This window comes from Sparus aurata, chromosome 13, assembly GCF_900880675.1.
Source record: "Sparus aurata chromosome 13, fSpaAur1.1, whole genome shotgun sequence".
NCBI classification, from domain to species: Eukaryota; Metazoa; Chordata; class Actinopteri; order Spariformes; family Sparidae; genus Sparus; species Sparus aurata.
Window position 1 is genome coordinate 3,577,548 of NC_044199.1, and position 15,942 is coordinate 3,593,489.

The 15,942-nt window shown below is 41.5% G+C and overlaps 2 protein-coding genes and 1 non-coding gene across 4 annotated transcripts; all 3 read left to right on the forward strand.

The window, feature by feature from the left end:
• The first annotated feature begins 244 nt into the window (after window positions 1–244).
• Window positions 245–6,599, forward strand: cct6a (chaperonin containing TCP1, subunit 6A (zeta 1)). The gene is made up of 13 exons (XM_030437819.1): window positions 245–508; window positions 1,224–1,287; window positions 1,856–1,990; window positions 2,140–2,313; window positions 2,404–2,507; window positions 2,633–2,903; window positions 3,385–3,467; window positions 4,383–4,479; window positions 4,629–4,776; window positions 5,394–5,527; window positions 5,653–5,755; window positions 6,036–6,108; window positions 6,211–6,599. The coding sequence occupies exons 1-13, from the start codon at window positions 372–374 to the stop codon at window positions 6,281–6,283; spliced, it is 1,596 nt and encodes a 531-aa protein (XP_030293679.1). The 5' UTR covers window positions 245–371; the 3' UTR covers window positions 6,284–6,599.
• LOC115594884 (small nucleolar RNA SNORA22) lies at window positions 3,176–3,311 on the forward strand. The gene has a single exon (XR_003986586.1). It is a non-coding gene; the product is annotated as a small nucleolar RNA SNORA22 (small nucleolar RNA).
• A 5,656-nt stretch (window positions 6,600–12,255) lies between the features above and the next one.
• Window positions 12,256–15,600, forward strand: sumf2 (sulfatase modifying factor 2). 2 transcript variants are annotated; one of them, XM_030437116.1, is made up of 9 exons: window positions 12,256–12,486; window positions 12,575–12,722; window positions 12,810–12,924; window positions 13,523–13,567; window positions 13,649–13,799; window positions 14,134–14,189; window positions 14,544–14,628; window positions 14,992–15,133; window positions 15,217–15,600. In XM_030437116.1, the coding sequence occupies exons 1-9, from the start codon at window positions 12,405–12,407 to the stop codon at window positions 15,317–15,319; spliced, it is 927 nt and encodes a 308-aa protein (XP_030292976.1). In that variant the 5' UTR covers window positions 12,256–12,404; the 3' UTR covers window positions 15,320–15,600. The 2 variants fall into 2 exon arrangements, with proteins under 2 accessions (XP_030292976.1, XP_030292977.1); XM_030437117.1 differs by having other exon boundaries at window positions 12,259–12,486; window positions 12,578–12,722.
• Window positions 15,601–15,942: the final 342 nt, after the last annotated feature.

A 15,942-nucleotide genomic window follows, 5' to 3' on the forward strand; every position in this document is an offset into this window, starting at 1 on the left:
GCTAATTAAAGAACCTACACTGTGTATCTGTTTCTTTGACTTTTATACAAAACAACGTGTGTGCTTTTATATTCAGCCCTTTAATTTAATTCAAAAAGATGTAATCTGAGTCTCCTCTACTCCCCCATCATCCAAAATCTGTAATCACTTTAAATCGTAATTTGATGACTCATGATTCATTTGTTGCATCTAAAAGGAGTGTTTTTTTAATTTAAAGCTGGAATTTCCGAGCCGAGACTGGTACCGTAAAGGCAGCACGAGAGCACGTGTTGGAGCCTTCTGGAAAGCGTCTCTCCTTTCGAGCCCGACCAGTGCTCACTCCCAGCCGGCGGTACTTTTTACTTTTACTTCGCTGGTTGTGCTGCCTCGCCATGGCTGCAGTGAAAGCTCTGAACCCGAAAGCAGAGGTGGCCAGGGCCCAGGCTGCTCTGGCGGTCAACATCAGCGCCGCCCGGGGTCTCCAGGACGTGCTGAAAAGTAACCTGGGACCGAAGGGGACCATGAAAATGTGAGTGCCGACTGAGCCCTTTGTGCAGCACGCGTGCTAAGCTAACTCTGCTAGGTGGCTAACGTTAGCTAGCTGCGCCGGTAAACTGTCTGCGCAGGCTGCGATACTTTCATTCAGCCACCGCCTTTTTCTGCGTTATTGTGAATACACGAAAGCGCCATTCGTCTACTAATCAATCATTCGCTTTTAAGACAACTATATCACACTTTGGGCCCCCGCTTGCTAACCGGATAACGGATTTTCCTGACGCACGTTGCCCTGCCCAGTCATCGTCACGACCCGTTTTGACAACCAGCAAGCTAGCGTTAGCATGTTAGCATCAGCCGGCTAGCAGATTACGATTAGGCTAAAATCAGCACAATTTTAAAGGTTAGAACTCTAAATCAGAAGGTTTGCGTTAACCTAACGTTAGATTTACCGTCAATTAATGTGTTTAGTGATTGAGTTGACATAATTATTATTAATATTATTATTATTATCTAACACCAGGAGGATGATTTCAGGAAGTTTGAGCACACAGCTAACAGTTTCTCTCTAATCCCTGCCTGTCAGTCTGACTGAACAGTCAGTGAACTGTCGTTGATCAGACATGACTGACTGAAAACTTGTGTTAACTAACTGTTGACCACCATCACACAAGCCGGCTGTGAGTGATGGGGAACCAGCTTCTGCTCTGGCCGGTTATTAACCCTTCCCTGTGTGTTTGGGTCTGCAGGCTGGTGTCTGGAGCAGGAGACATAAAGCTGACCAAAGATGGCAACGTGTTGTTACATGAGATGGTAAGCAGGTGCTGAGCTGTGAAATAACACCTTTTTCTGTCGTGTTGTCTCCTCCCTGCTGTATTGCATTCTTCATTGTCAAAGAGTGACCACACCCCTATGTGCACTACTCTGAGTTAGTTGGGGATATGGGTGCATCTTTTTTTGTACATGTGTATGCAATAAAAGTTTCGGTAGTGTATGTGGATGCTATTGATGCATGATGAGTAATTATATTTAGCATATTCCCATATCAGAATAAATGATGATGCATTACATGTATGATTAATGAACTACTTAATAGAGCTGGGTGAACACAACTCCAATAATAATCTTAATGCTGACTGATATGTGTTTGAAGCACAGACAATTTAAAACTTTCACGCAATGACAGCTGGCTTTAAAGACCTGAACAGGATTTTAATCTTCACTACTTATTAAAACAACTATATTGACAGTCTTTTGATTGTGTTTAAATAAAGCAAAGCTGCAGTTTGATGCTTATGTTTGCTGAATGTGTATTATCGGAGAAATCCTGCTCCTTAAATGAAGAGTTTGCAAAATCTTTTTTCTTCCTCGTCGTCCGCAGCAAATTCAGCACCCGACAGCCTCGCTCATCGCAAAGGTTGCCACGGCGCAGGATGACATCACAGGAGATGGAACCACCTCTAACGTCCTCATCATCGGCGAGCTCCTGAAGCAGGCTGACCTCTACGTGTCGGAGGTAAAGAGACACCAGCACCAGTCTTTTTGATACGGTCACCATGTTTTCTTTGTGACTTGGCACGTGAATCTCTTCATATGTAATGCAAACACATGTTGAGATCAGGTTATATTTTCCTTCTGTAACGCCCTTTTGATTTCCTGTTGTAGGGTCTTCATCCAAGAATCATTGCTGAGGGCTTTGAAGCAGCAAAAGAGAAAGCCTTGGCTACTCTGGAGGAGTTGAAGGTGACCCGGGAAATGGACAGAGAGATCCTCATCAACGTAGCGCGTACCTCCCTCAGGACCAAGGTCCACAAAGAGCTGGCAGACCTGCTGACTGAGGTGAGATTGATGGGAACAAACCTTTTGGTAGCGAGCTTTTTATTTTATTTGTCCTATTTTCATGGCTTAATGTGACTTGTTTGTCTGCAGGCTGTAGTAGACGCTGTGCTGGCCATCGCTAAACCTAACGAGCCCATCGACCTGTACATGGTGGAAATCATGGAGATGAAGCACAAAACTGACTGCGATACACAGTGAGTCTTAATAAAACGAAAAACTTTGACCATGAAACAATTTGTCTCTTTACTGATGATGCTGCAGGAATGAAAGGAAGTCCCAGCCATTAAAGAGATGCTGATTTTCCCCTTCCTTTTCTCAGACTGATCAGAGGGTTGGTGTTGGACCACGGTGCCCGACACCCAGACATGAAGAAGAGGGTGGAGGATGCCTACGTGCTGACTTGCAACGTCTCTCTGGAGTACGAAAAGACAGAGGTCAACTCTGGCTTCTTCTACAAGAGCGCCGGGGAGAGGGAGAAGCTCGTGGCTGCAGAGAGGAAGTTCATCGAGGATCGCGTCCAGAAGATCATCGCCCTGAAAGACCAAGTCTGTCCCAACGGGGAGAAGGGATTTGTCGTCATTAACCAGAAGGTAAAGTGTCAAATGTTATGTGAAAAATACTATAAGCACAATATTATCACATGGCTTTATCTCTTGTCCTTTTTTTTCCTCCTCTGAATCTATTTAGACCTTTCCTTGTTTGATAGCTGAGGCTTTACTTCACACATTTGAATTTATGTGATTTATCAAACCTGTTTTTTAATCAGGTCTCTGCCATTCAAATCCTTTTACTACTTTTTTACCAAGTTACATGTCAATTCACTGTTTTGTATAATAACACCAAGCATTTTATGATTCTCTCTGTGCACAGTGAACACCCAGGGGTGCTACCATGGCTCCCCCTGGTCTCTTGCATCTGTGCGATAGTAAATCTGATCTGTACCTCTGCATTAGAGGAGTCCACTTCTCCCTACATGTATTCAACGGATCAGAATATACTTTTTGCATCGCTGAACGATTTATTTCCTGAGCTGATGAAGAATGGAAGTTAAATATTTTCTTTATTCTGTAGGGTATCGACCCGTTCTCCCTGGATGCTCTCGCCAAGGCGGGCATTGTTGCCCTGCGCAGGGCAAAGAGGAGGAACATGGAGAGGTAAGAAAATAACATGGCTTTTTATTGTATAATGGAAATGTTGTTGTTTAGAGTGTCTTTAAAAAAAAAAAAAAAAGCAGAGTTAACTGCAAATATGCAGAAGTTAAAATGAAAGCAACACTCAAACTCAGCCAGCTGTTGTTGTCAGAGCACCATGAATGCACCACCGGGCTCCTGCTTCATTAACTGTTTGTTTGCTTTGCCACAACGGAGCGCTCTGAACAACTCTCTGTGTCTGAATCTTGTAAAGAAAAAAACCTTTGTCAAAGGTCTTAAGACAAGCTGTCCTTTTGGCCACACTAGCTCCAGTTATTTATCCGATTGAACCATAAAACAGTTGAAAGTGAGAATCGTAATGCATTCACGAGCTCCTCTTATGGTCCCAATTGAGTGTTGAGTCGTAATGTGGAAACACCATGGAGGCTATTCCATAAAACTTCCAAAACATTGCTTTACCTGAACTGTTGACTGTTGATCGATGTTAATAAAACACTTCATGGACTGAACTATTCTTTACAAACTGACACCATCAAGTACATCAGAGCTAAAAAAAAATGCTCTGTTTGTAAGATGCAGTTGGTGTCATTTGCACAGCGAACACCCAGGGATGCTCCTGTGGCTCCCCCTGCTCCTCCGTCTGTGCTACAGTGACTCTGGTCTTTTCCTCTACATTAGATGAGCTTCAGTCTCTCCTACATGTATTCAGCTGATCAGAACAAACTCCCCAACCAGGGATCCATTATGTTTGGAGCATTCTACTCATCGCATTGAACCTTTTGACTATGTTTAATGTTATTTTCATCTCTTTTCTTTGGGTCGTGTCTCGGCTCTGTCCAGCTGTGTTGTTGCTGCACGATGATGTTTCTGTCACGTTAAATAAAACTGAGTTATTCTTGCGTGTTGTTCCGTCTGCAGGCTCACTCTCGCTTGCGGTGGTATTGCCATGAATTCAATTGATGACCTCACACCCGATTGCTTGGGAAATGCTGGTCTGGTTTATGAGCACACACTGGTGAGTCATTTATTTAAGTTTTCTGGATGAAATCTTTGGTTATATTTTGAAAACCAAATGTAAAAGTGTAATATCTGGAATCTGTTCGCCTTGATTTACATTTATGATGCCAAGACAGTTATTAACTTTCTCTCTGTTGTCGTTTACAGGGAGAGGAGAAGTTCACATTCATCGAGAAGTGTGGAAACCCTCGCTCAGTGACGCTGCTGGTGAAGGGACCCAACAAACACACCCTCACACAGATCAAAGATGCTGTCAGGGATGGTTTGAGGGCAGTCAAGAACGCCATAGAAGACGGTAAGACGTGATTTATTGCAGCAAATGTAATCCAGCTGAAGTCTAGTTTTGTTTTGCCACCTGCAGTATTTGTTCCATAACTTATTTTCACTTAACTTATGATTTTATTCCTCTTGAAATCTGTGTGAATACACTTTGAACAAATCCGTTATGTGTGACATTATACGCTTGCAGTTTTTTGAATTGCAATTTAGAGCAGTTTTAAAAAATAGGTTTCCTTCTAGGTACTTTTGTTGCTCCTCTGTCGATGGGTTTTCCTGTCTTAAGTGACTCTGTAAAGCCTTTTCAGATTGTTTTCCAAAAGTAAAACAGATAAACCATGTAGATCTGTTAAACTAAATTCTTTCCTGATTTGTAAAATGCAGTGTTGATGTGCACAGCGAACACCCAGGGATGCTACGATGGCTCTCTCTGGTCTCTTACGTCTGTGCTACAGTGACTCTGGTCTTTACCTCTGCACTAGGAGAGTCTTTATCCTCTCCTACATGTATTCAGTTGATCAGAACAAACTCCAAAGTAGTTCTTAACCAGCTATCCGTTTTGTTTTTAAACTCCTTATTGAGCTGAGACGATTGAATGTTTTCTGAGCATCTCTTTTCCCTCTTTTGTCTCTTCAGGTAGTGTCGTGTCCGGCGCAGGTGCATTAGAGGTGGCTGTGGCGGATGCTCTGGTAAAACACAAGCCCAACGTGAAAGGCAGAGCCCAGCTGGGAGTCCAGGCATTTGCAGATGCTCTCCTCATCATCCCCAAGGTAAGAGATTTATTCTCTACCTCCAAAGGCTTTCAATGTTTCTTTGCCTTCTCTCTGTGATCTATAAAAGGCACTCGTACTGTATCAGCCTCTGTTGATTATTCATTTTGTATCTTCCTTTGTAGGTTTTGGCCCAGAACTCTGGCTACGACCCGCAGGAGACCCTGCTGAAGCTGCAGATGGAGTACAAAGAGTCTGGTCAGCTGGTTGGAGTCGACCTCAGCACAGGTCAGAACCACAGCACATCTGCTCTTAGAAGACTGAGTTACGCAATATATTTCTAGATACAGCTGGTTGATATGCCTGTAAATAATAATGCTGTATTTTGAGGCTATATACACATTCCTTTTATCCAAATATTGCATGACATGTTTCAGTAAATACAATAAAAACGAACATTTATAGAGTACATATGTTTGTAGCAAAGGATTCACCTGTCTATTATCATATCCTTTGACACTATTAGTTGTTGCAAGCTTGTTTATTTACATATCTTCTTGTTTTTCAGGGGAGCCCATGGTGGCAGGAGAGGCCGGTGTATGGGATAATTACAGCGTTAAGAAACAGCTTCTCCATTCATGGTGAGATTACACATTTTAAAGTCAACAAGACCAATTGAATATTTGAAATTACACCAACATATTATTTAATCTCTTTTGTGGATCTTTGTTTCTTTTGTACAGCACGGTGATCGCCAGCAACATCTTGTTGGTGGACGAGATCATGCGAGCTGGAATGTCTTCTCTCAAAGGTTAAAGGTCAACAAAGAAGCTGCAGCTGTTCTCGTACTCACAGGGATAGTTGTTTACCGATCGGTTCAGTCAACGTGTTCCCGCCCCCGGAACTCTGAAGCACCCCAAGTCTGATGGACAGCCCGCTGTCGACACCACGGCATCCATCACAGCGTCCGTCAGATATCATCGTTATGCTAGTCATGGGTTTGTTGTTTTTTTTTCATGGATTTGTCAATGCCTCCCTCTGATTGGTTTATTTATGAGATTTTGTTAAAAGCACTGAACTCTGCCACACAGTTTGTTTCCACCCATTAAAAGGTTTTCTCGGCTCATGGAAAGATTTGTTGTGTTTTACCTTTGTTTTCCTGCCTGGAGGAGTGCACGAATGTTATCAGCCACATACAGACAAAAAAATTGGAAAAAGTGTTTTCCTTTGCTGTTTTCAGATAAAACATGTACATTTAATATTCAAAGTTCAGAGAGCATATTTAGGCTTGGATTGAATTAACTGAAACCAAACAGGTGAGAGTGGAAAAAAAGCATTCAGAGAACAATTACTGGTGAAAGCTGAGGAGGAGCCTGTAAACTATCCTGACTAAAATGCCTTTTGGATTTATTACAGGTCCTGTTTTCTATTTTATGTTAAGTACTCAGTTTAAACAAGGTTAAGAGATCTAAAGGTTGAGCTCTAAAAACTTTCAGTCAAATAAAAACTCACTTCGGCCAATTTATTTACATGGAATCAATCCAATCAGACAAAGAAATTAATCAAAACTAAAACATTCAGACATTAAAACAGCATCTGAAAGACAGAATGGAAAAAAGCTAATATAATCAGCTACAGCTACCTTTTTTTAAAAAAATGCATTACATTAATTTACTTATTTGAAAGCTACAGTGAACAGTAATGTTTTATTCTCTTGTTTAAGTGAGTGGACAGTTTAACCTTGATTACGTTACTGACTACTTTTTAAAAAAGTAATTATCAGAACAAACATTTTAAATAACGCTCCCAATCCCCCGTACAAGTAAACCAAACGTGTTCAGCCCTGAGATCATTTAGTTCTTTATAGACCAGTAATCTCCTGACACACAGGGAGTCAGTGCAGTGAATTAAAACACATTAAACCAGAACTGAGACAAACACACACAAACCATTCTGTACAGACCACAATGAGGATGCATAAAGAGCATATAAACTACTTCAGCTGCTCAAAATGACTGTTTATCTGTCTGCTTGGTGATATTACAGGCAGCACTTCAGGTATGTTTCATACCAGCTGCTGGTAAAACGTTATAAACTCTCACTGAGCTGCTGTTAGTTCATTAATGTGATAAGAGATGGAGAGAGGCTAACCTGCTCAGACATTATTAAACAACAGATGGGCCCTGTGCCTAAATCAGTCATTCCCAAAATAGGAATAGAAAGTGGAGGTAATGGAAGCCCTGCTCTCCACTGCAGAAAAACATGTATTTATCAAATATAGTTAAAGCTTTGACCATGCCACTGAGAGGAGACACTGGACTCCATCAAAAGACTCAACGCGTTCTTTAAAAGACAGGGATGAGCAGGATCAAAACCACAGTGTGTAATTCAAAAAAAGGGTTTATTATGTAAATATCCAGTAAAGACAGCAGTGCTCACTGTCTGAGCAGGTGAAACTGTAGTCAACAAACAACTGCATGACCTGAAGGAGTTTCATCAGAAGACAGATAATCAGATCTTCAGTTTTCCTGCTGCTTCAGGATCCTGTGGTGGCTGCTCGTCCGTCACCTGCAGGAAGAGAAAGAGGAGCAGTGGTAGTTTGATGTCTCTTTGTGCAGGTGTTTCATAATAGTTTTTACAGGTTTTGTATGTGTTTGTGGAGGTTTTGTGCGTTTGTGGAGGTTTTGTGTATTTGTGGAGGTTTTGTTTTTGTGGTAGTTGTTTGTCCTCCACAAAGAGACCTGGGTCTATTTTAGTTGAGATTTGTGGAGGTTTGAGTCCCTACCTCAGTTGTATTTAAACTGAAATCACTTTTCATAATTTGTTTAAATGGAGTTTTAAGTTAATTTAATGGGAAGTAAATCTGAACATTTACATTGGTGTAAAGTTGCTCTGTGCTTTTATTTAAGTAGTGTACTTAACTTTAATTTTTGAGCTACACATACTGTTCTTGAGTATTTCTATTTTCACCACTTTGAACTGATTTACAATTCATATTTTCACTGCACATTATTTAACAGCTTACATTTTACAACATTATTTATATACTACTACTCTGATTCTGATCACTTACTGATCTCATCAATAAAATATTTACTATGTATACAACGATCTGCCACAAGATTAAAACCAATGACAGGTGAATTGGATAAAATTAATTATCTTGTGACAATGTCACGTTCTGCTGGGAAACCTCGAGTCCTCGCCTTCACGTGGACGCCTGTTTGACAGGCACCGCTCACCCAAACACCGCTGCAGACCAAGTGCGGCCGCTCATGTCAAGACGCTCCTCAATGGCAGTGGCCGCCCAGCAGGACAGTGCAGCTGCATCACCGCAAAAAGTGCTCAGGAACAAACCAAGGAACGTGACAAAGAGCTCAAAGTGTCAACCTGGCCTCTGAATTCCCCAGATCTCAAACCAACTGAACGTCCATTGGAGGCCTCAACATGGATGGGACTTGGCTCTGGTGCATCCCACAGATGTTCAACTGGAGTGGGCTCTGAGGAATTCAAAGGCCAGTTCAACGACTTGAGGTCTTTGTCAGGTTCATCGGACCATTCCTGAGCCGTTTCTGCAGTGTTGCAGGTGCAGTGTCCTGCAGGGGGGCACTGCCATCGAGGAGTGCTGTTGCCATGAGGGGGCGTCCACATAAATGCCAAGACTCAAGAGTTCTCAGCAGAACATTTGATTGTAACAAGATGATCTATGCTCACTTCACCTATTAGTGTTTCAAAGTTTGGGCTGATGGTGTATATACATGTTAAATACTTCATATAAAGAGATCAATAACATGCATTTAGGTACTGTTCTTGAGTATTTCTATTTTCACAATTTTCACTGATTTAGGATTAATGTTTTCACTGCACATTATTTAACAACATACATTTTACAACCTTAATTAGTTCATAGTTATTTTGCAGATTCATGTTATTAATAGAAAATATTAACTGATCAAACATGACGTATTATCATAGATTAAGACACATACTCTTAAAGCAATTCTGGAGAAAGACTGATTTTTGAGTCTCATTCTCAGGTTGTCAACATGTGAATACACCGAGGGTCACAACATTAGAACCAGTGACAGGTGAAATAAATAACATGGATCATTGTGTTCCACTGCCATGTTCGGCTGTGAAACCATGAGTCCTAGCATTCATGTGGAGGTCTCTTTGACAAACACCAGTCACCCAAACACAGCTGCGGACCGAGTACACCCCCTCATGGCAGCAGCACTCCTTGATGGCAGTGCCCCCCCAGCAGGACAACACGCCTGCAACGCTGCAAAAACTGCTCAGGAACGACCCGAGGAACGTGGGAAAGAGCTCAAGGTGTCAACCTGGCCTCCAGATTCCCCAGATCTCAATCCAACTGAGCTTCCACTGGATGCAGTCTGAGCCAAGAACGATCCACGGGGGCCCCAACGTGGATGGGAGTTGGTTCTGGCGCATCCAATAGATGCTCAACTGGATTGGGATCTGGAGAATGAGGAGGCCAATTTAACACCTTGGGTTCTTTGCCAAGAGGAGGTGTAGTTGGTGTGAACGGTGTTTGGGTGGGTGGTGTTTGTCAAAGAGGCGCCACAGAAATGACAGAACTCAAAGTTTCCCAGCAGAACATTTGATTGTCACAAGATGATCAATGCTCACTTCACTAGTCAGTTGTTTTAATGTTGTGGCTGAACAGTGTAGATATACATGTTAAATAAAATATAATTATTGCACGCATGAAGGTAGTTACTATGTGGAGCTCCCTGATATATGAAGGAACATCAACTTATTACCTGAGATCTGTATGTAATAACTGATCTGTACACCTCCCACACAGACATGAATACACCTGTACTGAGCAGGTAACTGTACACATAAAGCAGATTCATACAGAACAGTTTCCTGACTGTGTTCGTGTCCTCAGAGAAGAGCCGCTCCAACCAGAGTGAAGGTCCCTCAGCGATTGTTATACATCTCTAAATTTTTGGAGGGAAATCCACTAACTTCACGCGGGAAACGAGCAAGACCGCCCCTTTTGGCGCGCACCACCTGCATTTGTCAGAAAATCTGTGGGTGGGACTCAGGGGCTTCGCGCCCGAGGGGGATGTGGGTGTTTTAACACCCACACTTTTTCTGCCGTTTAACCACAGTTTTGCACGAACGCCTCACTACAGTCGCTCATTTTCTCTGGCCGCTCTGTGTCTGCACTCGCTGCAGCTGCCTCCTCTCTCCTCCCTCTCCTGTTGCTGCTTCAGACATGACACCGGCTTTGAGACTGACCGGCTGATGATTGGCTGTTCTGCCTTAAGTCCCGCCTCTCTTGCTATGTTAGATTTATTGTTCAGCTCGTGCTGATGATGCGGGAACTACCGTAAAATACCAAATAATAGCCGGGCATTTATTTGGGACAGGCGTTTAATTCCCTCCTCACAAAAATCTGGGATGAAAATGTCACAAACTTCTAGGGCTGGGTATCACCAGGTACCTCGCGATACGATACTATCACGATATTTTGCCCACGATAACGATAATATCACGATACAACGATTCTGCGATAATCGATATATTGCAAGAAATTTCATCCACGATACATCACGATATCTGTGTCACTGAAGAAATTCAGAATTTATTGACTGCACTGAATCCATTTCACAGGAATTACAAAACATTGTCAATCAATTTCACATGAATGACAGCCAAGTAAACAAAGAGTATATTGCACAGTGTCTCTTCTTAACACACACACTGACTACAACTATCATTAAATATCTATATGTGTGGGTTTCAGAGCTACTTAAACCATTTTTTAATTTTATTTGGTTGTATCCCGATGTTTGAATAAAGATAAAGCTGTCCTCCGAAGAGGGATGGTGGTGGTGGGCCAAAAAAAAAAAAATTTTTTTAATTTTTTTTTTTTTTTTTTTACATTTTTAAACATCGATATTTGGCACCAGTGTAGCGATAACGTACCTCAAGAGGAAATATCACGATATATTGAGTATCGATATTTTGGCACACCCCTAAAACTTCGCAAGCTTCTCTGTGAATTCTCTGGCATCCTTCTGGGCACAACACGTGAAAAAGGCGAAGAAGAAAAACGTGCAGTGTCAGTGGACACGTCTTCTTCCTTGATGTTTTTTCAAAATAAATTAGACTCGGCATATCTATCTATCTATCTATCTATCTATCTATCTATATATATATATATATATATATATATATATATATATATATATATATATTATATTATATCATATACTGTTATTATTGTTTATTGTTAAATTGAACAGTCCTTAGGCTGCTGTGACACATAAACATCCCCGTTTGCAGGACCGATAAAGAAGTTCTGAGTCTGATTCTGAGTCTATCACGATCCCTGGGAATTGCATGAGGTGGTCAGTGACGTAATATTCTGATAATTCATAAATAAGAAAATGTATTTTATCACATAATGCTTGTGTTGGGACCGACACGTGGTTCTGACATGAGAGCAGCCTAAATTGCAACATAGGAAAGTGCATCGACCCCTAATGTCCAGTAGGTGGCGCCTGCTTGACACGGTCCCCCCAGGTTTGACAAGTTCACAAGTTGCAGTGATCAACTGTCTTTTTCAATCGTTTCACGTCATTTTCGACAGGGTGTTAGTTGATTTAATACAGAACAACTCTGTCATATTGAGTAGAATTCCATACAGTCTCATTCTAAAAGAGAAAATTACACGAAATAGAAATTAACGTCTTCGTGATTAAGTTTTAAACAAAGCGGAACCTTTAATTTAACACGGAAGTTATTCGACGATGAACTCACTTCCGTTATGAGTGCGACGGTAAAAGTTGTCCGACAGGGACACGTAAAATAATGTTATATCGAAGTTTAGGAACTCCTTCAGCTAGTTGACTCTCAAACTTATATTTATAAATGTATAAATAAACGTAACATCAGATTAATGTTAGCTAACGTTAGCTTGTCAAACATGACCGTTAACGTCGTGTCGTGGATCTCTGCTCTGTGTTTACTGACAGCAGCAGGTAAGAAGTTATGTTTTTATTTTCTGAACATAACGCATAGAAACATTAAGTATGTTTGGACCGACACAAGTTTCCTCCTGACACCCAGCAGCAGACGAGATGCTGAATATACCAGGAGGTAAGATGTTAATGGGAACCAGTGCAGCTGATGGGAGAGACGGAGAGTCCCCGTCCAGAGAGGTCCAGCTGCAGCCTTTTCAGATAGACAAATATCCGGTGACGAATGGAGATTTCAGGTAATAAACATTAAAGCGTGATATCAGGATGCTTGATAATTAGTTGAAAGTAATACAATAAACTGATTCATTGATCATCCACCACAGAGACTTTGTGAGAGCTCAGAAGTACAAAACTGAAGCTGAGACGTTTGGTTGGAGTTTTGTGTTCCAAGACTTTGTGACAGAAGAGCTGAAGAGCAAAGTCACACAGAGGATCGAGGTACTGCTGATCATTAATCAATCATTCAAATCAGTAATTAAAAACATCTTTAATGTGTAGATTTGCTGCTGATCTGAGTTTGACACAGTGATGGAAAATACTATAATTAAGTGTGACTTTGAAGTACTCATACTTTACTTGAGTAATTCCATTTTATGTAAAGTTGTGTTTGTTTTTTTACTCACTACATTTTATTTTTAAATGCAGTCAGTTACTTTACAGATTCATATTTCCAATACAAAATATCAACATATACATATACATATTTTGAGTAAGTATTTCTAATGCTAACACTTTTTGTGGTTTTATTTCAGTAAAACTTTTAATGTCAGACCTTTACAAGTGACAGAGTATTTCTACAGTGTGTTACTGCCTCCACAGCTGGTTTTACATACATTTTATATAATATTGGAGGTTTAGAGCTGTTGGTCAAATTTAAACCACCTAATAAAGATATTACATGTTTTATTAAATCAGATAACGAAATTAAAATCAGTTTTTATGTGACTATAGACTGTATGGACACCAGTAAATATTTATGCGGCCGTCATGTGAATAACTTTAACTGATGACTGATTTCCTCGTTGCTCCCGTCCAGTCGGCTCCTTGGTGGCTGCCTGTGGAACGAGTGTTTTGGAGACAGGTGAGCTGTTTTCCAGTGTTTCTTGCACATCTCCCAGCATGCTCTTCTTGCCTTCTGCTCCACTGACCATCTGCTTCTCAGCCTGCAGGACCTGGTTCAGGTATTCGGGAGCGCCTGGGCTTCCCGGTGGTTCAGGTGAGCTGGAACGACGCTCAGGCCTTCTGCCAGTGGAAGGGCAAGAGACTGCCTACTGAGGAGGAGTGGGAGTGGGCTGCACGTGGAGGGCTGCAAGGTATACAGTCTGTACACTGAAAGCGTAGCGTATACACTGTATGTTCCACGGTGATGATGGAGTTTTGCACCAGTCTGATGGTTTGTTTGCATCTAATCTCGACTGTCATCCATTAAATAAAGCTAGAACTGCGTGTTCAATTACACAGATGCTTCTGATCAGTCTGCTTCACAAAGTGAGCAGCTCTGAACAACAAATGTTTCAGATGCAGAGGAGACGTGTCTGCATGCATCGAGGAGGAAGAATGTGTTTTCATGACCATCCGGCTCAATAATTAGTGTATAATTTCATTGTTTGCCATCATCTTTTCTCTTTCCTGCCTATTGCATTCCAGGTCGGGTTTATCCATGGGGGAACAAGTTTCAGGCCAACAGAAGCAACCTGTGGCAGGTTAGCATATGAAAATGCTGTTTCATTGACACAGTTTATTGTCCCCATAGAATTCATTGATATGGTTTTGTTTTAAAACAGACTCTGACATTCTTCAGCTGAATATGCTAGATTGACCTAAATCATGCTTTTATACAACTTAACCATCTGAAGGAAACTATTTGTTGTTAAAGACCCCGATGATTTATTGTGTTTCTAACTGGACTGAATTAACTAGGACACTTTTTCTGAAAATTATTGCAGTAAAAATAATGTGTTGGGTGCGATTTTACTCTTTGAATGGGTGAATACTAATATATATTGTGTGTATTTACGGTATTTTATCATGTAAATCTTTTTTTCTGGATGTTTTAGGGATCGTTTCCAGATAGAGACACTGCAGAGGACGGATACCACGGCGTCTCTCCTGTCACAGCATTTCCTCCTCAGAACAGTTATGGTAACTGTCCCATAGTTTAAAGGAGCACTCTGTAGTTTTGGTGAAGATATTTATTTTGTTTACATGTGGCGGACCCTGCCATCTTTCTAGCCACAAACAGTGTTCTGGGAACTTACTGTCCTCTGAGAACAGCTTGTTTATTCACAGATGGGAAAGATAAATATTCCTGTCTGAGTTTCTTCAGTAAAAAACAACGTTTATGAAATGACATCAGATAAGAAGTGCTGCATGGTATTAGAGATGTATTTGGTTTAAAGACTGGTGTAAATATATCTCTGTCAGATCAACAGAATTATTTTGATAAGTTTGATTCTTGGTCTGTGCTCCTTAATATTTTACCCACAATGTGGATTCTTCCTGCAGGACTGTACGACATGATGGGAAACACGTGGGAGTGGACGTCCACACAGTTTCCAGGAGCGCAACCAATGTATGTGCTGCGTGGTGGCTCCTGGATCGACACAGCGGACGGCTCAGCCAATCACAAGGCACGAATCACCACCAGGTGAGTTATTAAAAAGAAGAAAACGCTGTAATTTCAGGTTCTGCCCCTGCAGAGACTGATGGTTCTGACTGTGTGTCCATCAGGATGGGGAACACTCCTGACTCCGCCTCTGATAACCTGGGGTTCAGGTGTGCTGCCGGCGATGGACAGAAACAAGGGAAGAAAAAGGACAAAAGTGAACTGTAGCAACAAAGAGGAAGTCAGAAAGGACAGTATGTTGGTTTGAACCAATGATGATTCAGGAGTTATTAATAGATCTGATGACTTTAAGGTGAATAACCAGGGACCAACTAGATATCGATGACTAACGATTAATATGAATGAGGGACGATTGTGACGGGAAGATGTGGAAGTAGAAACAAACTGTATTTCTCCTGTGGAGAATTATTTTTTATGAATTAGATAAAGAACACACATAAACATACTAACACCTATCATGCGAGAAATAAATCATTTTTCACAATAAAGTTCCTTGTTATTCCTTTTTCCATAACATAGCAGTTCACACGCCGAGACAGTGAAAGTCTGACGCTGATGCTTTCGCCGTCCGGACTGAGGAGAGTTCGCGGATCGTCTCAGTGAGAGGAAGAAATGGGACACTGTCAGCATCGCTCGTCTTCCTTCTGAGCGCTGGGTCGGCCTTTGGTCGAGCGTTTTTATGTGACTGGAGAGTAAATTGGCCCGTTCCTTTGGTCCCGGCCTCCTCTAATCCTGTCTTTGTCTCTGTGTTTACTTTCTCATGGTGAGTGGCCGGCTGAGTGCTCGTTGGGACTGATTGTGTGAACCAGCACAGAAAAGAAGTTTGATCA

Excerpts from the sequence above, each read along its gene's own strand:
- cct6a (XM_030437819.1), top strand. The coding sequence starts at position 372 with ATGGCTGCAGTGAAAGCTCTGAACCCGAAAGCAGAGGTGGCCAGGGCC. Across the intron at positions 1,288-1,855 it reads ACGTGTTGTTACATGAGATG|CAAATTCAGCACCCGACAGC; the intron begins GTAAGCAGGTGC and ends CGTCGTCCGCAG. Across the intron at positions 5,528-5,652 it reads CTCTCCTCATCATCCCCAAG|GTTTTGGCCCAGAACTCTGG; the intron begins GTAAGAGATTTA and ends CTTCCTTTGTAG.
- sumf2 (XM_030437116.1), top strand. The coding sequence starts at position 12,405 with ATGTTAGCTAACGTTAGCTTGTCAAACATGACCGTTAACGTCGTGTCG. Across the intron at positions 12,723-12,809 it reads GTGACGAATGGAGATTTCAG|AGACTTTGTGAGAGCTCAGA; the intron begins GTAATAAACATT and ends CATCCACCACAG. Across the intron at positions 13,800-14,133 it reads TGCACGTGGAGGGCTGCAAG|GTCGGGTTTATCCATGGGGG; the intron begins GTATACAGTCTG and ends ATTGCATTCCAG.